The following is a 20,612-nucleotide window of genomic DNA, read 5'->3' as shown; positions in this document are numbered from 1 at the left end:
ACACTGTTACCATAATTTATTTTCTAATCTTTCACTTTTTAACTTTACTATTTGTTTTATTGTGTTAAAATACATATAACATAATTTTTCCCATTTTAAGTGCACAATTAGTGGCATTAGTTATATTCACAATGTCACGTACCATCCATTCACTTTTAACCTATTTGTTTTATGTATAAAGCGGGTTTCTTATAGGCAGTATTTATAGCAGTTTGCTGTTTTTTATCCAAAGTGAAAATCCATGCATTTTAATTCAGAGTGTTTATACCACTTAGATTTTTCTTACCATTTATATTTGATTATGGATTAGCTTGGATTTAAGTCTACCACCTTGCTGTTTTTTTTTTTATTTGTCCTATCTGTATTTTTTACTACTTTTTCCTGCCTGGTTTACTTATTTTTGTTCTTGCTTGTTTGGAATGAACAGTGTATTTTTATAATGCCATTCATCTCCATTGTGGCTTTAATAAGTATAACTGTTATTTTTGTTTTATTTTTAGTGGTTGCACTAGACTTTATACATATTTAACTTGTCACTGTTTACCTTCAAGTAATACAATAGCATTTCACATATAGCATAATAATTTAATGGGGTGCCTGTGTGGCTCAGTTGGTTAAGCCTCCAACTTCAGCTCAGGTCATGATCTCGCAGTTCGTGAGTTCAAGCCCTGCATCCGGGCTCTGTGCTGACAGCTTGGAGCCTGAATCCCACTTTGGATTCTGTGTCTCCCTCTCTCTCTCTGTTCCTCCCCAACTCACACTCTCTCTCATGTCTCTCTCTCAAAAATAAATAATTTAAAAATTTTATAAAAAAAATAATTTAAACATACTTCAAATTTATCCCCTTGTAATCTGTGCTATTGTTGTCATACACGTTATTAAATCCCACAATATATTATTATTATTGCTGTCAACCTGAAGCCAGCAAATTATGATTCACTATCCAGTTGTCCCCATACCATTTGTTGAAAAAAACTTCTTTCCTCCATATAATTGTCTTGACACCTTGTTGAAATCTTGTGATGTCTTTATCTGGTTTTAGTATCAGAATGATATTAGTTGCATATTCCATTGTATGTATATACCACATTAAAAAATCTATTAATCTGTGATTGGACACTTAGGTTATTTCCACTTTTTGGCTATTGTGAAGTATGCTGCTATGAACACTGGCATACCCTGTTTTCAATTCTTTAGGGTTTATACCTTGGAGTAGAATTAACGGATCATATGACAAGTCTATGTTTAACTTTTTGATGAACATCTTCAATGATTTTCAATTATATATATATACACACACACACACATACATACATACATACATACATACACATACATATACACACATATTAAAGTTATATCATTAGTGGTCACTCTAGGACTTACTATACACATTTTAACTTATCAGAGGCAGGTTCAGATTTATACTAACTTAATTCCAGTAAGATACATAAACATAACTATATTGCACTATTCCTTTCCCCCTTTTTGTGATATTACTGTTATATATATTATACCTCACACATGTTAAGCTCTAAATGCATTGTTGTAATTATTACTTCATATAATTTAATGGCTTTTAAAATAAGAAAATGAAAGAGAGCAAATACATATCTATAGCTTTAAAAAATATTTACCTTCTTTATTATCATTTCCAGTTCTCTTTATTTGTTCTTGTGTATTTGAGTTGGCATCTGGAGTAATTTCTTTAGCTCAGTACAGTTTTGCTGCACCCATTTCCTTTGTGTTATTATTGGCAAGTATTTTATATTTCTATAAGTTATATGCCCAAAGAAACATTATAAACATATTGTTTCATACAATTGTTTTTAAAATCAGCTAAGAGAAGAAAAGAGGAACAAACAGGATCTCATAGAGTTGTGTTGAATACTCCATGTGAGAACAAAATGCACATTTTTTTCGAGCACCTATGGAATATAAATCAAATGGGCCATATACTAGGTTATAAAACAACCTCAACAAATTTAAAATTTGTTGAGTAACTAGAAATCAACAGTATAAGGATAACAGGATATCCCTAGATACTTGGGAACTAAACAATATACTTCAAAATAATCCATGGATGAAAGACAAAGGCTCAAGGGAAATTTTTAAAAATACAATGAACTGAACAAAAATAAAAATTAAACATAACAAAATTTGTGGAATGTAGCCAAAGCAATATTGAGAGGGGAATTTTAGCAGTAAATGCTTATATTATAAATGAGGGAGTGGCATCAGAAAGATGGCTTAATAATATTCCTCTCATTTGTGACCCTCCTCAACAACAACAATTTGGCATCCATCTCTAGTCTATGGGATCCAGTACTACACACCAATGGATCCAGGAGGAGTCTTGCTCACTGTGCATCAGGTAATAGGCATATGGACCTTAGTCCTCACAGAAACCCTGCAGTGACCCAAGAACTGACTCCAGCCCCTCTTGGCCATGGTCCAGGAGCCCCTGGAGAACACTGTCTTAGACAATCAATTATAGGAAAGAGTCTTTGTGGAAGTCCAAGTTTCCAGTGGAGAAGTTCCATCATACCACTGAAGCAAAAAAATATGAATTTGGATGCATTGGAGAAGGTAAGAGGAACAGTTTAACTTATCTGCATCACCCCTTCTCCAAGGTGGCACAGCTCAGGGCCAAGATATCTTCTCAGCTTGTGGTTTCTCCTGCAGGGGAAAGTGAGAGTGTTGAGTGAGCACCTGGCTTTCCTAGCTGTGCAGTATGCTGCCAAAGGGGCCTATTTATTCCTCATGCCAGCCAGAGTACTGAATCATGAGTTACATAACTGGAGGGCCAGGAAGAGGCTGGGAATGTGGCAGATAGGACTCCTGGAGGACATTAAAGGAATGAAGATCCTATCAACCACATTGAATTCTCCATCAAAAAGCCCACCCACAAGCTGCTAAGGATGTCTCACCTGCAGATGCCTGCAATCTGGTCCATAGGCACCCCCAGAACTCCGTGTACCTCACCCACATGCCACATCCTATGGTTGGCTCCCTATGTTTGTTCTCAATGGTGGTGGTAAGAGCAAGCTCTGGCAGATGGCTTGTGAGCATGCAAAGAAAGCAGCCCAAACTGCAGGCTAGGGAGACACAACAAACATAAATTTTTTTCTACCACCCTTGGGAAAGAAAAAAAGAGACTGTCAGCACCCACCCTGGTGCATTGCAGGGTTGAGAAAAGGCATACAAACTTAATAATTTTGCCATCAAAGGGAGCAAAAAGTGTACAGTAAGCATGTCCATAGAAGGACCAAGAAAGCCTCAGAATCACTAGCAGAGCTGACAGAGGTATTTCTCTCCTGTGTGCAGTTAGTAAGACTGGAGGAAGTGACTGCTACTTCAAATGCAAAGACATCAACACAAAACTTCTATGGAAAATCAAAGAAACATAACACCACTCAGGGATCACTACAATTTACTAGTAATCAATTCCAAACTCATGCAGATCTGAGATTTACTAATAAAGAATTAAAAATAGCTGTTTTAAGGTAGTTCATTGAGCTACAAAAAACCTGATTTCAGTGAAATCAGGAAAATATACACAAACAAAATGAAAAGTTTAAAAAAGAGATAGAAATTGGGGCCACTGCCTGGCTCAGTCAGAAGAGCATGTGACTCTTGATCTAAGGATCATGAGTTTGAGCCTCATGTTGAGTGTAGACATCACTTAAAAAAATAAAACCTTTAAAAAAGAGAGAAATAATAAAAAGTAGCTGCACAAAAATTCAGGAGCTAAAGAATATAATAAATGAAATGAAAAATGAGATAGAGAACATCAACATTAGAATGGATTGAGCATAAGAAAGAAACTGTAAGTTCAAGACAGGAACTTTGAAATTATCTAGTCAGAATAGAATTTTTAAAAAATGATAGAGTGACAAAAGCCTACATGATATATGGGATACCACCAAAAGGAAGAATTTGTAAATGATTGGTGTTCCAGAAGGGGAAGAAAGAAGAGGGCAGAAAGAAATACTGGCTGAGAACATCTCAAATCTGGGGAGAGATTTAGATTACTAAGCTAATGAAGTTCATAGGTCACCAAACAAACTCAACTTAAAGAGATTTTCTTCAAGGAGTGCCTGGGTGGCTCAGTCGGTTGAGCATCCAACTCTTGATTTCAGCTCACATCATGATCCCAGGGGTGTGGGATTGAGCCCTGTGTAAGGCTCTGTATTGAACATGGAGCCTGCTTAAGAGTCTCCCTCTGCCCCTCTGCCCCCACTGGTGCTTTCTCTCTCTCTCTCTCTCTCTCTCTCTCTCTCTCTCTCTTTCTCTCTCAAAAAAGAGAGAGATCTTTTTCTTTTTTTTTTTAAATTTATTTTTTTTTCAATATATGAAATTTATTGTCAAATTGGTTTCCATACAACACCCAGTGCTCATCCCAAAAGGTGCCCTCCTCAATACCCATCACCCACCCTCCCCTCCCTCCCACCCCCCATCAACTCTCAGTTTGTTCTCAGTTTTTAACAGTCTCTTATGCTTTGGCTCGAGAGAGATCTTTTTCAAGATACATTCTAATAAAAATGACAGAAATCATATTCAGAGGGAGAATCGTAAAAACAGGATAAGAACAGAAGCTTGTACCTTACAAGGAACCCTCATAAAGCTATCAGTGGATTTCTCAGCAGAAACCTTATAGGCTAGGAGAAAGTGGGATTATAAACTCAAAGTGCTGACAGGAAAAAAAATGTTATCCAAGATTATATCTGGCAAAGGTGTTCTTCAGAAATGATGGGAAAATAAAGATGTTCCTATAGAAAAACACAAGTTAAGAGATCATGTTGGGTTCCCTGCTGTTAGCACAGAGCCCATTTCAGATCCTCTGTCCCCCTCTCTCTCTTCTTCTTCCCCACTTATGCTCTCACTCTCTCAAAAATAAATAAACTTAAAAAAAAAAACAAAACAACAAAGTGGCTGTACCATTTTTCATTCCCACCAGCAATAGATGAGAGTTCCTGTTGTTCTACATCCTTGTTAGCATTTGGTATTGCCAGGGTTTTGTTTTTGTTTTTTGTCAGTTCTTTTATTTTAGCCAAGCTAATAGATGTGTACTAGTTATTTCATTGTTTTTTTGAATTTTTAATTCCCTAATTGAAGGATCTTTTCACATACTTACAGCTATCTGTATAACTTCTCTGGTGAAGTGTCTGTCATCATTTGTGCATTTTTAAATTGTGTTGCTTGTTTTCCTATTGTTGAATTTTGAGAGTTCTATGAAGAGTTTATATACATTGCATACAAGTCCTTACTATCAGATAACTTATTTGCAAATATTTTCTCTGAGTATGAGGCTTGTATTTTTAATCTTTTAACATTGACTTCTGGGGCGCCTGGGTGGCTCAGTTGGTTAAGCACCTGACTCTTAGTTTTGGCTCAGGTCATGACCTCACAATTCATGATGTTTAAGCCTCATATTGGGCTCTGTGCTGACAGCAGCACCTGCTTGAGATTCTCCGTCTCCCTCTCTCTCTGCCCATTCCCTGCTTGTGCTCTTTCTCCTAAAATAAGTAAATATTTTAAAAATGATAAAATTGTATTAAAAAACATTGACTTAGAGCAGCATTTTTAAAGTCTAGATTCTTTTTTTTTTTTTTTTGCATGTGGATATCTAGTGCTTACAACACCATTTGCTGAAAGGACTATTCTTTCTTTCTTCATTGAATTGTCTTTATCAGTTTATTGAAAAAATGACACAGGCATCTACCATAAAACCCAGCAATTGTCCTCCTAGGCATTATTTTAAGAAAAACAAAGATGGGGCGCCTGGGTGGCTCAGTCCGTTAAGTGTACAACTTTGGCTCAGTTCATGATTTTGTGGTTCATGGGTTTGAGCCCCATGTTGGGCTCTGTACTTACAGCTCAGAGTCTGGAGCCTGCCTCAGTTCTGTGTCTTCCTCTCTCTCTGGCTCTCCCCTATTTGTGCTCTCTCTCTTTATTAAAAATAAATAAACATTTAAAAAAAGAAAAAAGAAAAGCAAAGATGTAGGTTTATACAAAAAATTTAGTAGTTTTTTTTTTTTTTTCAACGTTTATTTTTGGGACAGAGAGAGACAGAGCATGAACGGGGGAGGGGCAGAGAGAGAGGGAGACACAGAATCAGAAACAGGCTCCAGGCTCCGAGCCATCAGCCCAGAGCCCGACGCGGGGCTCGAACTCACGGACCGCGAGATCGTGACCTGGCTGAAGTCGGACGCTCAACCGACTGCGCCACCCAGGCGCCCCGCAAAAAATTTAGTAGTTTTAACATATAGTAATCAAAAATTGGAATCAGCTCTGATGTCCTTCAATAGGTGAATGATTATAAAAACTATGTAGCAAAACCACAAACTAGTATTTAGCAACAGAAATGAAATATTGATATATAAAACAACTTGAATTAGTCTCCAATTATCCTGAGTGAAGAAAGCCAATTCCAATAGGTTACATACTATGTGATTCCATTTATTTTACATTCTTGCAATGACAAAATTGCAGAAAGGGAGAACAGATTAAAGAGATGATGGGGTGAATGGGAATTGTTGTGGCTATAAAAGAGCAACATGAGTCCACTTAATAACAGTAATATATACATTATTCTCAAGTGTATATGGAACATTCTCTGGGATAAACTATAACACAAGTTTCAATACATTTAAAGATAGAAATAATACAAAGTACTTTTTTGACCACAGTAGAATGAAATCACACCAATAACAGAAATAAAATTGGGAAATTCATAAATATGTGTAAATTAAATCACACACTCTAAATGACTGATGAGTCAAAGAAGAAATCAAAAGAGAAAGAAAATAATTTGAGATAAATGAAAACAAGGACACAACATACTAAAACTCATAGGATGCAGCTAGGGCAGTACTTACAGGGAAATTTCATAGCTTTAATTTAATTACATAAACTGCAAAAGAATACACTAAACCTAAAACAAGCAGAAGGAAGGAAGTAATAAAGATCAGAGCACTAATTTATGAAAGAGAGAATATGAAAACCATAGAGAATATAAAGGTAATCAAGAGCTGTTTCTTTGCAAAAGTTAAAAAATTTGATGAGCTTTAGCTATATTGATCAAGGAAATAAGAGAGAAAATTAGATTATTAGAATCAGAAAAAAAGAGGGAAATTACCATCTTACAAAAATAAAAAAAATTATAAAGCAATACTATGAACAACTGTATGCCAACAAATGAGATAGCTTAGATAAAATGAACACATTTCTAGAAAGACAAACTATTGTAATCAACTCAGGTAGAAATAGACAATCCAAATAGATCTCTAACAAGTAAAAAGATTGAATTAGTAATACAAAAAACCTATTTTCAAAAAAAGCACAGGCCCAGGTGGCTTTACTGCTTAAGTCTATGAAACACTAAAAAAATTAATATAAATTCTTCACAAATTCTCCAAAGAAATAGAACAGTAGGGAATACTTCACAACTTATTCACTCATTCTGTGACACCCTGTCTCTAAAACCATAAAAGACCTCACAAATAAACTTCAAACCAATATATCTTTTGAATATGGACACAGATACAGTGACATGTAAATAGAATTATATACCATCACCATGTGGGATTTATCTTAGGAATGCAAGGATGGTTCAATATACAAAAAAATCAATTATAATTAGATGAGAACTTCTTCAATCAGATCTTAAATCATCTTAAAAACCTACAATTAGTATATAATACTTAATGGTGAGAGACTTGGACACATTCACTCTAAGATCAGTAACAAGCAATGGTATCCACTCTTGCCACTTCTATTCAACCTTGTACCAGAGGTTCTGGTCAGAGCAACTAGGCAGGAAAAAGAAATAAAAGGCATTTAGATAGAAAAAGAAGTAAAACTATTTCTAATCACAGATGACATAATCTGGTATGTAGAAAATCTCCAGGAGTTCAGTAAAAAGTATTAAAACTAATAAAAGAATTCAGCAAGGTTCCAGGATAAAAGATTAACAGGCAAAAATCAATTGTATTTCTATATGCTTGCAATGAACAATCTGGAAGCAAAATTTTAAAAATGTTTCCATTTATAGGGGTGCCTCAATTGGTTAAACGTTGGACTTCAGCTCGGATCATGATTTGGTGGTTCGTGGGTTCAAACCCCTCGTGGTGCTCTCTGCTGTCAGCACAGAGCCCGCTTCAGATCCTCTGTCCCTGCCACCCCGACTCTGTCCTTCCCCTGTTAACATGCTCTCTCTCTCTCTCTCTCTCTCTCTCAAAAACAAAAATAAAAACACTTCCATTTATAATAGCATCAAAAAGAATAACATAATTGGGAATAAATTTTATAAAAGAACTGAAAAGTTTATATACTGGAAGCAACAAAATATTATTGAAAGAAATTAAGGGATACTTTCTCAACAAAGGGGGTTTAGAGGGAAAATACATCAACATTATAAAGGCCACTTATGAAAAACCCACAGCTAACATCATCCTAAATAGTGAAAAAAATGAGAGCTTTTCCTTTAAGATCAGTGACAAGGATGTCCACTTTCACACTTTTATTCAATATAGTACTAGATGTCCCAGCCACACCAATCAGACAAGAAAAAGAAATAAAAGGCACACATATCAGTAAGGAAGAAGTGAAACTGTCACTATGTTTGCAGATGACATGATACTATACATATAAAACTCTAAAGACTCCACCAAAAAACTATTAGAATAAATGAGTTCAGTAAAGTTGTAGGATATAAAATTAATACACAGAAGTTGGTTATGTTTCTATACACTAATAATAAAGTACCAGAGAGAGAAATTAAGAAAACAATTCCATTTACAATTGCACCAGTAGAATAAAATACCTAGGGGGCACCTGGGTGGCTCAGTCAGTTAAACGTCTGACTTCGGCTCAGGTCATGATCTTGTGATTGGTGAGTTCAAGCCCTGCATCAGGCTCTCTCCTGTCAGCATGGAGCCCACTTTGGATCCTCTGTCTGCTCCCCTCTCTGCCCCTCTCCTGCTTGTGCACTCTCTCTCTCAAAATAATTAACCATTAAAAAAAAACCTAAAAACAATCTTAAAAAAAAAAAAAAAGAATAAGATACCTAGGAATAAACTTAACCAAGGAGGTGAAAGACCTGTACTCTGAAAACTATAAAACACTGATGAAAGAAATTGAAGATGATGCTAATGAAAAGATATTCTATGTTCATGGATTGGAAAAATTAATATTGGTAGTGTCCATAGTATCCAAAGAAATCTACAGATTCAACACAATCTGTATCTAAATACCCCAATGGCACTTCCCCCCAACCCCAAAACAGAACTAGAACCAATAATACTAAAATGTGAATGGAACTGCAAAAGACCCTGAATAGTCAGAGAAGTCTTGAGAAAGAACGAAGCTGGAGTTAGCACAATTCCAGACTTCAAGATATACTACAAAGCTGTAATAATCTAAACAGTACGGTATTGGCACAAAAATAGACACATAGATCAATAGAACAGAATAAAAAGCCCAGAAATAAACCCATGCTTTTATGGTCAATTAGTCTATGATAAAGGATATACAATGGGGAAAAGAATCTCTTCAATGAGTGGTGCTGGAAAAACTGGATAGCTACATGCAAAAGAATGAAACCAGACCACGTCTTAAACGTACACAAAGATAGGGGCTCCTGGCTGGCTCAGTCAGTGCAACATGCAACTCTTGATCTTGGGTTTGTGAGTTTGAGTCCCAAATTGGGTGTAAAGATTACTTAAAAACAGTATCTTAAAACATACACAAAAATAAACTCAAAAGGATTTAAAGACCCAAATGTGAGAACTGAAACCATAAAACTCCTAGAAGAAAACATAGGCAGTGTTTTCTGACATTGGCTATAGCAACATTTTTCTATCTATGTCTCCTCAGGCAAAGGAAACAAAAGCAAAAATCAACTATTGGGACTATACCAAAATAAAAAGTTTTGCACAGTTAAGAACACCATCAACAAAATGAGAAGGCAACCTACTGAATGGGAGAATATATTTGCAAATGATGCATCTGATAAGGGGTTAATATATAAAATATATAAAGAACTTGTATAACTCAACACCTGAAAAACAAATAATCCAATTAACAAATGGGCAGAGGACCTGAATAGACATTTTTCCAAATAAGGCATACTGATGGCCAACAGACACATGAAAAGATGTTCAACATAACTAATCACCAGGAAAATGCAAATCAAAATTGCAGTGAGGTATCACTTTACATCTGTCAGAATGGCTAAAATTTAAAAGCAAGAAATAACAAGTGTTGGTGAGGATGTGGAGAAAAAGGAACCTTTGTGCATTGTTGGTAGAGATGCAAATAGGTGCACTCACTGTGGAAAACAGTATGCAGGTTCCCACCCCCCCCCCAATTAAAAAATAGAACTACCATATGAAATAGTATTCCACTACTAGGTATTTACCCAAAGAAAATAAAAACACTAATTCAAAAAGATATATGTACCCCTATGTTTATGTTTATTGCAGCATTATTTATAATAGCCAAAATTTGTGAGCAAACTAGGTGCCCGTTGATATATGGATAAAGATGTGGCGTGTGTGTGTGTGTGTGTGTGTGTGTAATAGAATATTACTCAGCTATAAAAAAAGGATGAGGTCTTGTGATCTGTGACAACAGAGATGGACCTACGAGTATTATGCTAAGAGAGAAAGACAAATACCGTATGATTTCATTTAATATGGAATCTAAAAAATAAATAAAAAGCAGGAACAGACCCATAAATACAGAGAACAAACTGATGTCTGGATTTCAAAACTTACTGTAAAGCAACATTAATCAAGACAGTGTAATATTGGTATAAAGAAATATAGATCAATGGAATGGAACTGAGAGTCTAGAAACAACTCATGTGTCTATGGCCAACTGATTTTCAACAAAAGGGCCAAGACCATTCAATGGGGGAAATAGTCTTTTTTTTTTTTTTTAATTTTTTTTTTTTCAACATTTATTTATTTTTGGGACAGAGAGAGACAGAGCATGAACGGGGGAGGGGCAGAGAGAGAGGGAGACACAGAATCGGAAACAGGCTCCAGGCTCTGAGCCATCAGCCCAGAGCCCGACGCGGGGCTCGAACTCACGGACCGCGAGATCGTGACTTGGCTGAAGTCGGACGCTTAACCGACTGCGCCACCCAGGCGCCCCTAGTCTTTTCAATAAATGGTGCTGGGACATTGGAATGCCACATGCAAAATAGTGAAGCTGGATTCTTAACTCACACCATATATAAAAATTTACACCAAATGGATCAAAGTCCTAAATATAAGAGCCCAAACTATAAAATTCTTGGTAGAAAACACAGGGGTAAATTCGCATAACCTCAGATGTTAGCAATGGTTGCTTATATATGAGACTAGAAGCACAAATAACAAATGAAAAAACAAATTAGATTTCATCAAAACTGAAAACTTCTATGTTTCAACACACTATCAAGAAAGTAAATGTACAACCTACAGAAGGGGAAGAAATATTTTTAAACCTTATATCTGATAAGGAACTTGTATTAGAATATATAAAAAACTCTTACAACTCAAAAATGAAGAAAAATAATTCAATTTAAAAATTGGCAAAATATCTGAATAGACATTTCTCCAAGTAAGATATTTAAATGACCAATAAGTACATTAAAAGATGCTCAATGTTTTTAGTCACTAGGGAAATGCAAATGAAAACCACAGTGAGATATCTTTTCACATTCACTTGGGTGGTCAGGTAACAAGAATCGTTGGTGAGAATGTGGAGAAATCAGAACCCTCATATACTGCTGGTATAAATGTAAAATGGTGCAGCCATTTGGAAGGCAGTCTTGAAGTTCTTCAGTTAACTAGTCACCATATGACCTAGTAATTCTATTCCTATGTATATATTAATGAGAAATGAAAACATGTCCATACAGAAACTTGTAAACAATGTTGATAGCAGCATTACACATAATCGTCAGAAGGTGAAATCAACTCAAGTGTCCATCAGTGGATGGATAAGCCAAATATGGTACATCCAAACAACGGAATATTATTTGGCCATAAGGAGTGACGCACTAATACAGGCTATAACATGGTTGAATCTTGAAAACATGCTAAGTGAAAGAAGCCAGTTACAAAATACCACATATTCTGTGATTCCATTTATTATGAAATATCCAGAATAGGCAAATGATAGAGACAAAGAGTAGATTGATGGCTGCTTAGGGATTATGGGAATGGGGCATAATAAAGGGTATGGAGTTTCTTTTTGAGGTGATGAAAATGTTCTAATAGTTACTGCAGTGATGATTGCACTTATGTGTGATCACAGTGATGATTGCACATACGTGTGACTCTACTAAAAACCACTGAATTGTACACTTTAAATAGATGAACTGCATATTATGTGAATTATTTATCTCGGTAAAAATTTTTAAGGGGCAACATGAGGCATTCTGAGTTGATTAAAATGTTCTGTATCTTTAAAAACAAAACAAAAACCTAGTAATGGAATACATGAGTTCTATGGTTAGTGTATGTTTTTAACTTTATAAGGAACTGTCAAACTTCAAAGTGACTACTTTGTCTTCCTGCTAGCAATGTACAAAAGTTCCAGTTGCTGCACGTTCTCATGAATACTCAGTATTGTAATTTTTAACAATTTAAGTCATTCTAATAGGTATATGTTGTTATATCATTGTGGTTTTATCATCTATCACTTACATTTTCTGAATGACTAATGATGTTGAGCATCTTTTCATGTACTTGTTTTAGTTGCCATCCATGTATCTTTAGTAAAGTGTCCTAAGTTTAAAATAATTAATTAAAGGGGCATCTGGGTGGCTCAGTTGGTTAAGCGTCCGACTCTTGATTTCGGCTCAGGTCATGATCTCACAGTTCATGAGTTTGAGCCCCACATTGGGCTCCACACTAACAGAGCAGAGCCTGCTTGGGATTCTCTCTCCCTTTCTCTCTGTCCCTCCCCTGCTCATGTGCACGCTGTCTCAAAAACAAACTTTAAAAAATTACAGAAGTAATTAAGTTAAATTTAAGTTACAAAAGAATAGTAATTTTCACAAAAATTAGAAACTTAAAACCAAAACAGAAATAACATTTAAAGATGAAGAACGAGGGGCACTTGTACCCCAATGTTCATAGCAGCACTCTCAACAATAGCCAAATTATGGAAAGAGCCTAAATGTCCATCAACTGATGAATGGATAAAGAAATTGTGGTATATATACACAATGGAATACTATGTGGCAATGAGAAAAAATGAAATATGGCCTTTTGTAGCAACGTGGATGGAACTGGAGAGTGTAATGCTAAGTGAAATAAGCCATACAGAGAAAGACAGATACCATATGGTTTCACTCTTATGTGGATCCTGAGAAACTTAACAGGAACCCATGGGGGAGGGGAAGGAAAAAAAAAAAAAAGAGGTTAGAGTGGGAGAGAGCCAAAGCATAAGAGACTGTTAAAAACTGAGAACAAACTGAGGGTTGATGGGGGGTGGGAGGGAGGGGAGGGTGGGTGATGGGTATTGAGGAGGGCACCTTTTGGGATGAGCACTGGGTGTTGTATAGAAACCAATTTGTCAATAAATTTCATATATATATAAAAAAAAAAGATGAAGAACGATGTGGAGAATAATATTTGCCATGTATGTGAAAGGACAGGGAGAGTAGATACCATATGTGAAGAGATGATGGACTTTGCTTTCTTTTGAGTGTATCTGCTGTGTGTATATATAACCTCTTACTGCACCAACCTAATTTGTAAAATGCTCTGACTCCTCCCATGTGATCTGGAGGCTAAAGTTGGGAGGTGCCCAATATGATCAGGTCAGAATTTTGAGAGGCAAGGAGTCCTAGGCTTGGACAATACAGGCCCACAGTGTTCTGCTTACAAACAAGGTCTATGGGCAGAGGTAGTGGGAAGGTGTGGGGCATCAGTAGATGGAGTAGGGAGGTCATCAGGCATTAGGGGTAGGTGTGAGGAGAAAAGGGACAGTGGCACAGGGGTCACCAGGAAGAGTACAAAGGATAAGGATAGGGCAAATTTTTGGCCATTATTTCTCCAAATATTTTTTTCTGTCACTCACTTTTCTATCATGTACTTTGAGGACTTCAATTACTTGTATACTGAGCCATTTGATGTTGTCCCATGGCTTATTAATACTATTTTTTTTCTTTCCTCTTATGGACTTTTTCTGTCTTGGAACATTTTTATTGCTATGGCTTTACATTCACAAATCTTTTGCGATGTCTAATCTATTTCATCTTTAGAAGCTTGTGACTTTCTTGTTATGTTTGCACTTAATTTTTTGATCATAATGGATAATGCTATAATTCATTTTGGATCGTGTCCCTGCTTCTTTGTGTGCCTGGTAGTCTTTGTTTGGATGCCAACATTGTAAACTCTACTTTGTTGGATGTTGCATACTTTAGTATTGTTATAAATCCTCTTGAACTTTGCTTTGCAATGTAATTAATTAGCTGGACAATTTGATCCTTTTGGGTCTTGCTTTTTTGTTAGATGAATCCGGAGCACTGTTCTAATTATTCTTCAATATTGAGGCAATACTTCCTTAGTACTCTACCTCAACCAGGCCTATGAGTTATGTTTTTCTAGTCTGGTTCGTAGGAACAAGTGCTGTTCTTAACCCTGAGTAAAACCTAGGCAATTTTCACTCTAATCTGTTCAGGTGGTTTTTTGCCTAGCCTTGGCTATTTCCTCATTTGCACACACTGATCAGTGCTCAGTTCAATATGCACGGATAGGGTAGGGCTTCCTCTGCTGAGTTCCAGGGTTCTCTCTCTATGGAGTTTTCTCCTTTCTGGTGTTATGTCCTGTGAACTCTAGCTGCCTTGGTCTCCCTGGGCTCTAGGCTTTATTTCTTCAACTCAAGTAGGTCTGCTGGTTTCCTCAGGTTACCCTACCTTTGCTGCAGACTGGAAACTCTCTCTCTGGATAGTAAACTGGAGCAGTCATAGGGCTCAATTTGTTTGTTTTTCCTATTTCCCAGGATTACTGTCCCTTGCTTTCTGACATTCAGTGTCTTGAGATCATCGTTTCATGTATGTTGACTGGCTTTTTTGGTTGGTTCAGGCAGGACGGTCGATTTGGTTTCTGTTACTCCATCTTGGCTGGAAGTGGAAGTCCCTGACATCTTTCTGCTTAACTTCTCCTCTCCAAATAAGAATGTTAAAACACTGATTGTCAAAATTTTCTTCAAGGAGGTATTTGTTAAGTGTCAGGACTTTAACTACGTGATCCCAGTTAGTCCTTACAACCATGCAGGTTTTCTTAACCTCATCACCATTTGACAGCTGAAAAGCAAGGCCCAGAGTTTTGCTGGTTTGGACTTCAGCAAGCCTGTCAGTCCTGAGGCCATGTGCATTCTGTGGCTCCAAAAATTTCTTAATGCTTTGCTGCAGAGTTGTCTGGGGAGTTGACTGACCCACATAGCATCTCTGGTTCCTCATTCCTTAAAGAAGGGCTCATACTTGTAGCCTGGCTTTTGAGGTATTCATACCCACATGCACTCTGTACTCTGGCTTGGTCAGGCATGCATGTATGCTGGTGTCTCATCCAGCCACTTGACATGAATGAGAAGGCAGTAAGATGGACACTAAGTAAGGAAGCATCCAGAGAGGGTTATCAGTGGCCAAAGTCACCCAGGCCTTCTAATTCCGAATCCAGGTCTCTGTTTCCAGACTTGAGATCCCACACAGCTGGCAGGGAGGCAACAGTGAGGTGCATAACACAGAGGTAAAGGTGCTCAGTCCTTACCACACTTGAGGTTTCCGTGATTCTAGTTATTTCCTCTCCTGTGGGTCAGCCTCTGGACCACTTTCTAAGAAAATCCAAGCTTTCAGGTAATTCTTCAGAAAACTCAAGCCTGTACTTACTGATTTCCTTCCATGAAATTGGCAAGTCAGCTGTAGCTCTTGGTTGCCAGTATGATCAGAGACCAAGGGGCCCCACCACCAGAAGAACTTTGAGGCATGGCTTGGGAAGAGACTTATGTGAGGTGGCCTATCGGTTACCCCCAGCTCAGCCTCAGATCCTTCAAAGAAGTGACCTCCACAGTGGGAAAGAATTTCTGCACAGAGAGGCTGGGGCCAATAGATGACATCAAAAATCCTTTCTGGTTCTGATGTTCCATTATTGCCCATTTCAGGGGAAGGTGGAAGTTAGAAGGAAAAGGCAGGGGAAGCCAGGATGATTTGGTATCCAATGCGTGTTCATTTATTTTACACTTACAAAAGAAATCGCCCACCCCTCTGCCCCATTCCCCCAAAAAACAGTCTCTTTTTACAAACATTTAAAAATTAAAACCAAATGAAGATAGACAAGTTAATTTCAGTACAATTATTTTTCAATGTAGCTGTCATAATTAGAGTTTCAATTTCCTACAAGTGACCAATGTCCAAGTGACTTATAGGGAAATCCTGATTATTGGCCAAAAGGAAAATTCCATATTACAAGTTAGCAAATTCTAGTACAAAAATAGTCCGTGTTGGAATAGGCTTTCCTTTTACATAGGTCTCGGGGTCAGTCTACTGACCGCATAATACACTAACATTTCGGGGTTCTCTCTCTTTCACAAATGGCTCATTCGTCATAGCTGAAGCAGCACGGTGCCTGCAGTGGCAGGGACTAGCGTCCACCTTGGGACCGTGCTGGAGACGGCAGGCCTGGGAGTGCCTCACTGACCCCAGGGCAGCAGGGCAGGGCCCCAGCCCCAGCTCTGCACAGGGGTCCTGGAGGGAGGGATGAATGGCTGGCAGAGGTTCCCCCTTCTGAGGGAGCAACAGGCCCAGGAAATAGGGGAAGTCTGCCCAGGAAGCTGGGCTGGTGCTGGCACGGGACAGCCCACCTCTTGCCAGTGTCTCCTCGTCCTTCTGTAGCCTGACGAGGTGAGAGGTGGTCCTCTGTGTTGTCAGCGGCGAGAGTGTGGCCCTGCCCTTGCTGTAGCCAGGGGAGGCCTAGGCAGGCTACTTGTCCCTCAGGATATCGAGCTGCTCCTGACACTCGGTGAAGAGGCGCTGAAAGCGGAGATTCTGCCCAATGACTGGCAGTAGCTCCTTCAACAGCTCCCTCTTCCGGAGACCCTGTGGACACAAAGAGTGACAGTTAAATTCAAGTGTCAGTGAGGAGACCTGAAAGATGGGGGGGCTTCCCTGGCCTGGCAGAGAAATTTTGTCTGCCCATCTGACCCCCAGAGACCCCCTGGAGAAACTACAGATGGATGAGAGCAATTTCTCTACATGCTGGCAAGTCCTAGGCAAGCCAAAAGCGTGAGCTGGGGCATGTAGGATGGAGTGGCAGGGAGTAGGGAAAGGACACAGTGCAAGGATACAGCAAAGGAAACCAGGGTAGGTTCTGCTCCTCTGTGTCCCCTAAGTTTGCTGGCATAACCACCACTGGCCTTGAACTGTACTGATTAGTGGCCATGGTAGCTTGGCCTTCCAGACTAGGACAGAAGTAGGATATTAGGGTAGAGGGACAGGTGGATAGCCATCCAGGAATGGCTGTTCCCTCATGTGGATTTTCTCTAGGGGACTGAGGTCAAATTCAAGGGAGAAGAGGCACCTGGGAGGCAGTGGCTGGCCTTGGTTTTATAATCCTGGGGCCTCTGCCCTTGGGCTTTGCCAGGAATCTTTCATGCCTGGGTGCACTGGCACCATGGTCTGCCTGGGTTCTCCTGCAACATGTACTGTGAGGAGGGGTCTCCACTGCACAGAACCCTGAGGAGCACATCTGCTGCAAAGAAAAAACCACCAACCAACAACACTGACCATTGGAAGTGAAGGAAGGCCCAAGATGTTAAAATAAGCATGGTAACAAGACAAGGAATTATAGAAAAGAACCAAGCGTAGATATTAAGTATGAGCAACATAGTCATTGAAGGAGATGGGATTTGCGGGAGAACAGACACTGCTGAAGACCAAGTCAGAGTAGAGTCAGATGGAGGACCACAGATCATGCTTGAGGAGAGAGGCAAGAGAGGGGAAGTAAGAGGAGAAATTGTATGGGAAAAGTAAAGGCAGAAGGAGGCAGCAAATGGGCGCAATATCTACATAATGGGTCCCAGAAGAGAGAAAGAAGAGAGTAGGAAATATTTAAGGAAATAATACAGGTGGATTTCATATAATAAAATCAAATGGCCTTAGGTTGAAAGCCTCCATGAATGCTGATCATGTAAGATATGGAAACATAATAAAGGTCATATATGAAAACCACACAACTAACATATTTCAGTGGTGAAAAACAGAGCTTTTCCTCTAAGATCAGTAATAAGACAAAGGTGTCCACTCTCTCTACTTTTATTCAACATAGTACTGTAAGTCCTAGCCACAGCAGTCAGATAAGAAAAAGAAATAGGCATCTAAATTGGCAAGAAGTAAAACTTTCACCATTTGCAGATTGCATGACACTATTATACTATACCATTATAATATATTACACTATTGTAATATATTATATTATATGTAGAAAACCCTAAAGACTCCACCAAAAAACTAAAACTGATAAATGAGTTTAGTAAAATCACAGCAAAAAGTTAATATATAGAAATCTTACATTTCTTCACACTAATAACGAAGTAGCAGAATAGAAAATAAGGAAACAATCCCATTTACAACTGCACCAAGAACAATAAAATATCTAGGAAGACTTGTACTCCACAAAAACTGTAAAACATTGATAAAAGAAACTGAAGACACAAATAAATGGAAAGATATTTCATGTTCATAGATTGGAAGGACCAATATTGTAAAAATGTCCAGATCACCCAAAGCAATCTACAGATTTAATGCAATCCCTATTAAAATACCAACAACATTTTTCACAAAACTGGGGGAAAAAAAGATATGGAAAAGCTGGTATCTAGACATGTTAGGATAAAATATACAGAATTTGAGGATATCAAAGACAGAAACATTCTGAAAGTTTCTAAAAAACAAGAGCATATTACTTACAAAAGGAGAGATACCAAGATACACAATAAAGTAGTATTTATAATATACTGGGAAAAAACCTCATAACCTAAACTTTTTTACCCAAATAGGTATTCATATTAAAGGGTATAATGAAAAGTATTCTTAGGCTTATAAGACCTCAAAAGGTTTGCCACAAAAAAGATCCACCGTGAAAATGTTTTGGAGGAAATACTTGAAGTAAGAGAAGATAAATCCAGACAATGCTAAGAGACATGAAAAGAAATGTGATCAACTATGGCTAAAGTTTATATTAGCCTTAAGAAAACCAAGAAAACAAAAAATGTAAATGGTTTGAGCTTAGCAATGAGGGGAAAAAAAAAAAAGCTTGTCAGATTAGATAAAATAAAAGCCAGCCATCCAATGTTAGTAAGAAACATATAAACATGGATGCAGAAGGGTTAAAAGTTGGAGAGAGATACGTTAGTAAAGAGTAAAAAGAGAGCCAGTATTTTACAATTACCAAAGAGGACTTCGTGACAAAAAAGTTGCTGAGGAAAGAGAAAGTCAAAGAGAGGGACAAAACCACCCTCAGGGAGATTTTAATACAAAACCAACTAGTGATGGGTCAGAAAGGGAAAAAGCTGCAGATTCAGGTAATCTGAACTGAACATTTAGTAAATAAGACTTAATGGACATATACAAAATGAAAATACACGTTCTTTGGCACATAGAAATACAAAAAATTGCTCTAAAAGTAAACCTCAAAAAATAGGCATCATTGTAGACTGCAGATTGGCATGGTCGAATACAGCCTACTATATGTTTTTGTAAATAATTTTATCAAAATGCAGCCACACCCGTCCTTTTGTTTATATACCATGTTACAACAGCAGAGTCAAGCAGTTGTACAGAGACTGCATGAATTTGCAAAGCCTGACATGTTTACTCTCTGGTCCCTGACAGAAGAAATTTGCCAACCCCTGATATAGCTCATGTTCTCTAACTAAGACACAAATAGAACTCATGAACCTAATTAATCAATTAAGTTAATTAATGAAATTGTTAATTGAAACTAAAAATGACTTACAAGTGAATGGCAATAAAAACACTATATACTGCGAAAATGGTGAAATGCAACAGAAGAGGGGCTCTTATAAGGATACTTAAAAACATAAAACATCTATCAGAGTACACACAAAAATGACAACCAATTACCCGAGTCCAACTTAGGTATCAGAAAAACAAAAACAACAAAAAAACAACACACACACACACACACACTAAAATAAAATAAAATAAAATAAGAAAAGAAAGAAAAAAAGACATCAAAAAAACTTATTTATTTTATTTTGGAGAGAGAGAGATAAGCAGAGAGAGAGGGCGATAGATGATCTGAAGTGGGTTCTGTGCTGACAGCACATAGCCCGATGTGGTGCTCAAATTTGCGAACTGTGAGATCATGACCTGATCCAAAGTTGGATGTTTAACCGACAGAGTGACCCAGGAACCCCAAGAAAAAACATTTTTAAAAAGAAAATGAGATAATAAAGAATTGAAATCAATGAAATTAAAAACTTTTGATAGAAAAGATGAATAAAGACAAGTCATTTGTCTGATCATTTATTGATCAACAACTTTATGCCAACAAAACTGAACATTTAGAGAAAATGGACTAATTCCT

General features: G+C 37.6%; 1 protein-coding gene across 3 annotated transcripts in view; it reads right to left on the bottom strand.

Annotated features, from left to right (window-relative positions):
- Positions 1–16,836: 16,836 nt before the first annotated feature.
- The window catches only part of LOC124525662 (protein HIRA), a 105,735-nt gene continuing 101,959 nt past the window's right edge, over positions 16,837–20,612 (bottom strand). For all 3 annotated transcript variants that reach the window (XM_047098205.1, XM_047098206.1, XM_047098207.1), the window contains one exon: positions 16,837–17,101. In XM_047098205.1, the coding sequence (XP_046954161.1) occupies positions 16,985–17,101 (117 nt within the window). In that variant the 3' untranslated portion in view covers positions 16,837–16,984. The remainder of the gene's footprint in view (positions 17,102–20,612) is intronic.

The sequence above is a fragment of the Lynx rufus genome, unplaced genomic scaffold (genome assembly GCF_022079265.1).
Source record: "Lynx rufus isolate CCGP_SWC_20201006 ecotype Redwood Valley unplaced genomic scaffold, mLynRuf1.p SCAF_45, whole genome shotgun sequence".
Classification (NCBI taxonomy): Eukaryota; Metazoa; Chordata; class Mammalia; order Carnivora; family Felidae; genus Lynx; species Lynx rufus.
This window is presented reverse-complemented; position numbering and strand designations above follow the sequence as displayed.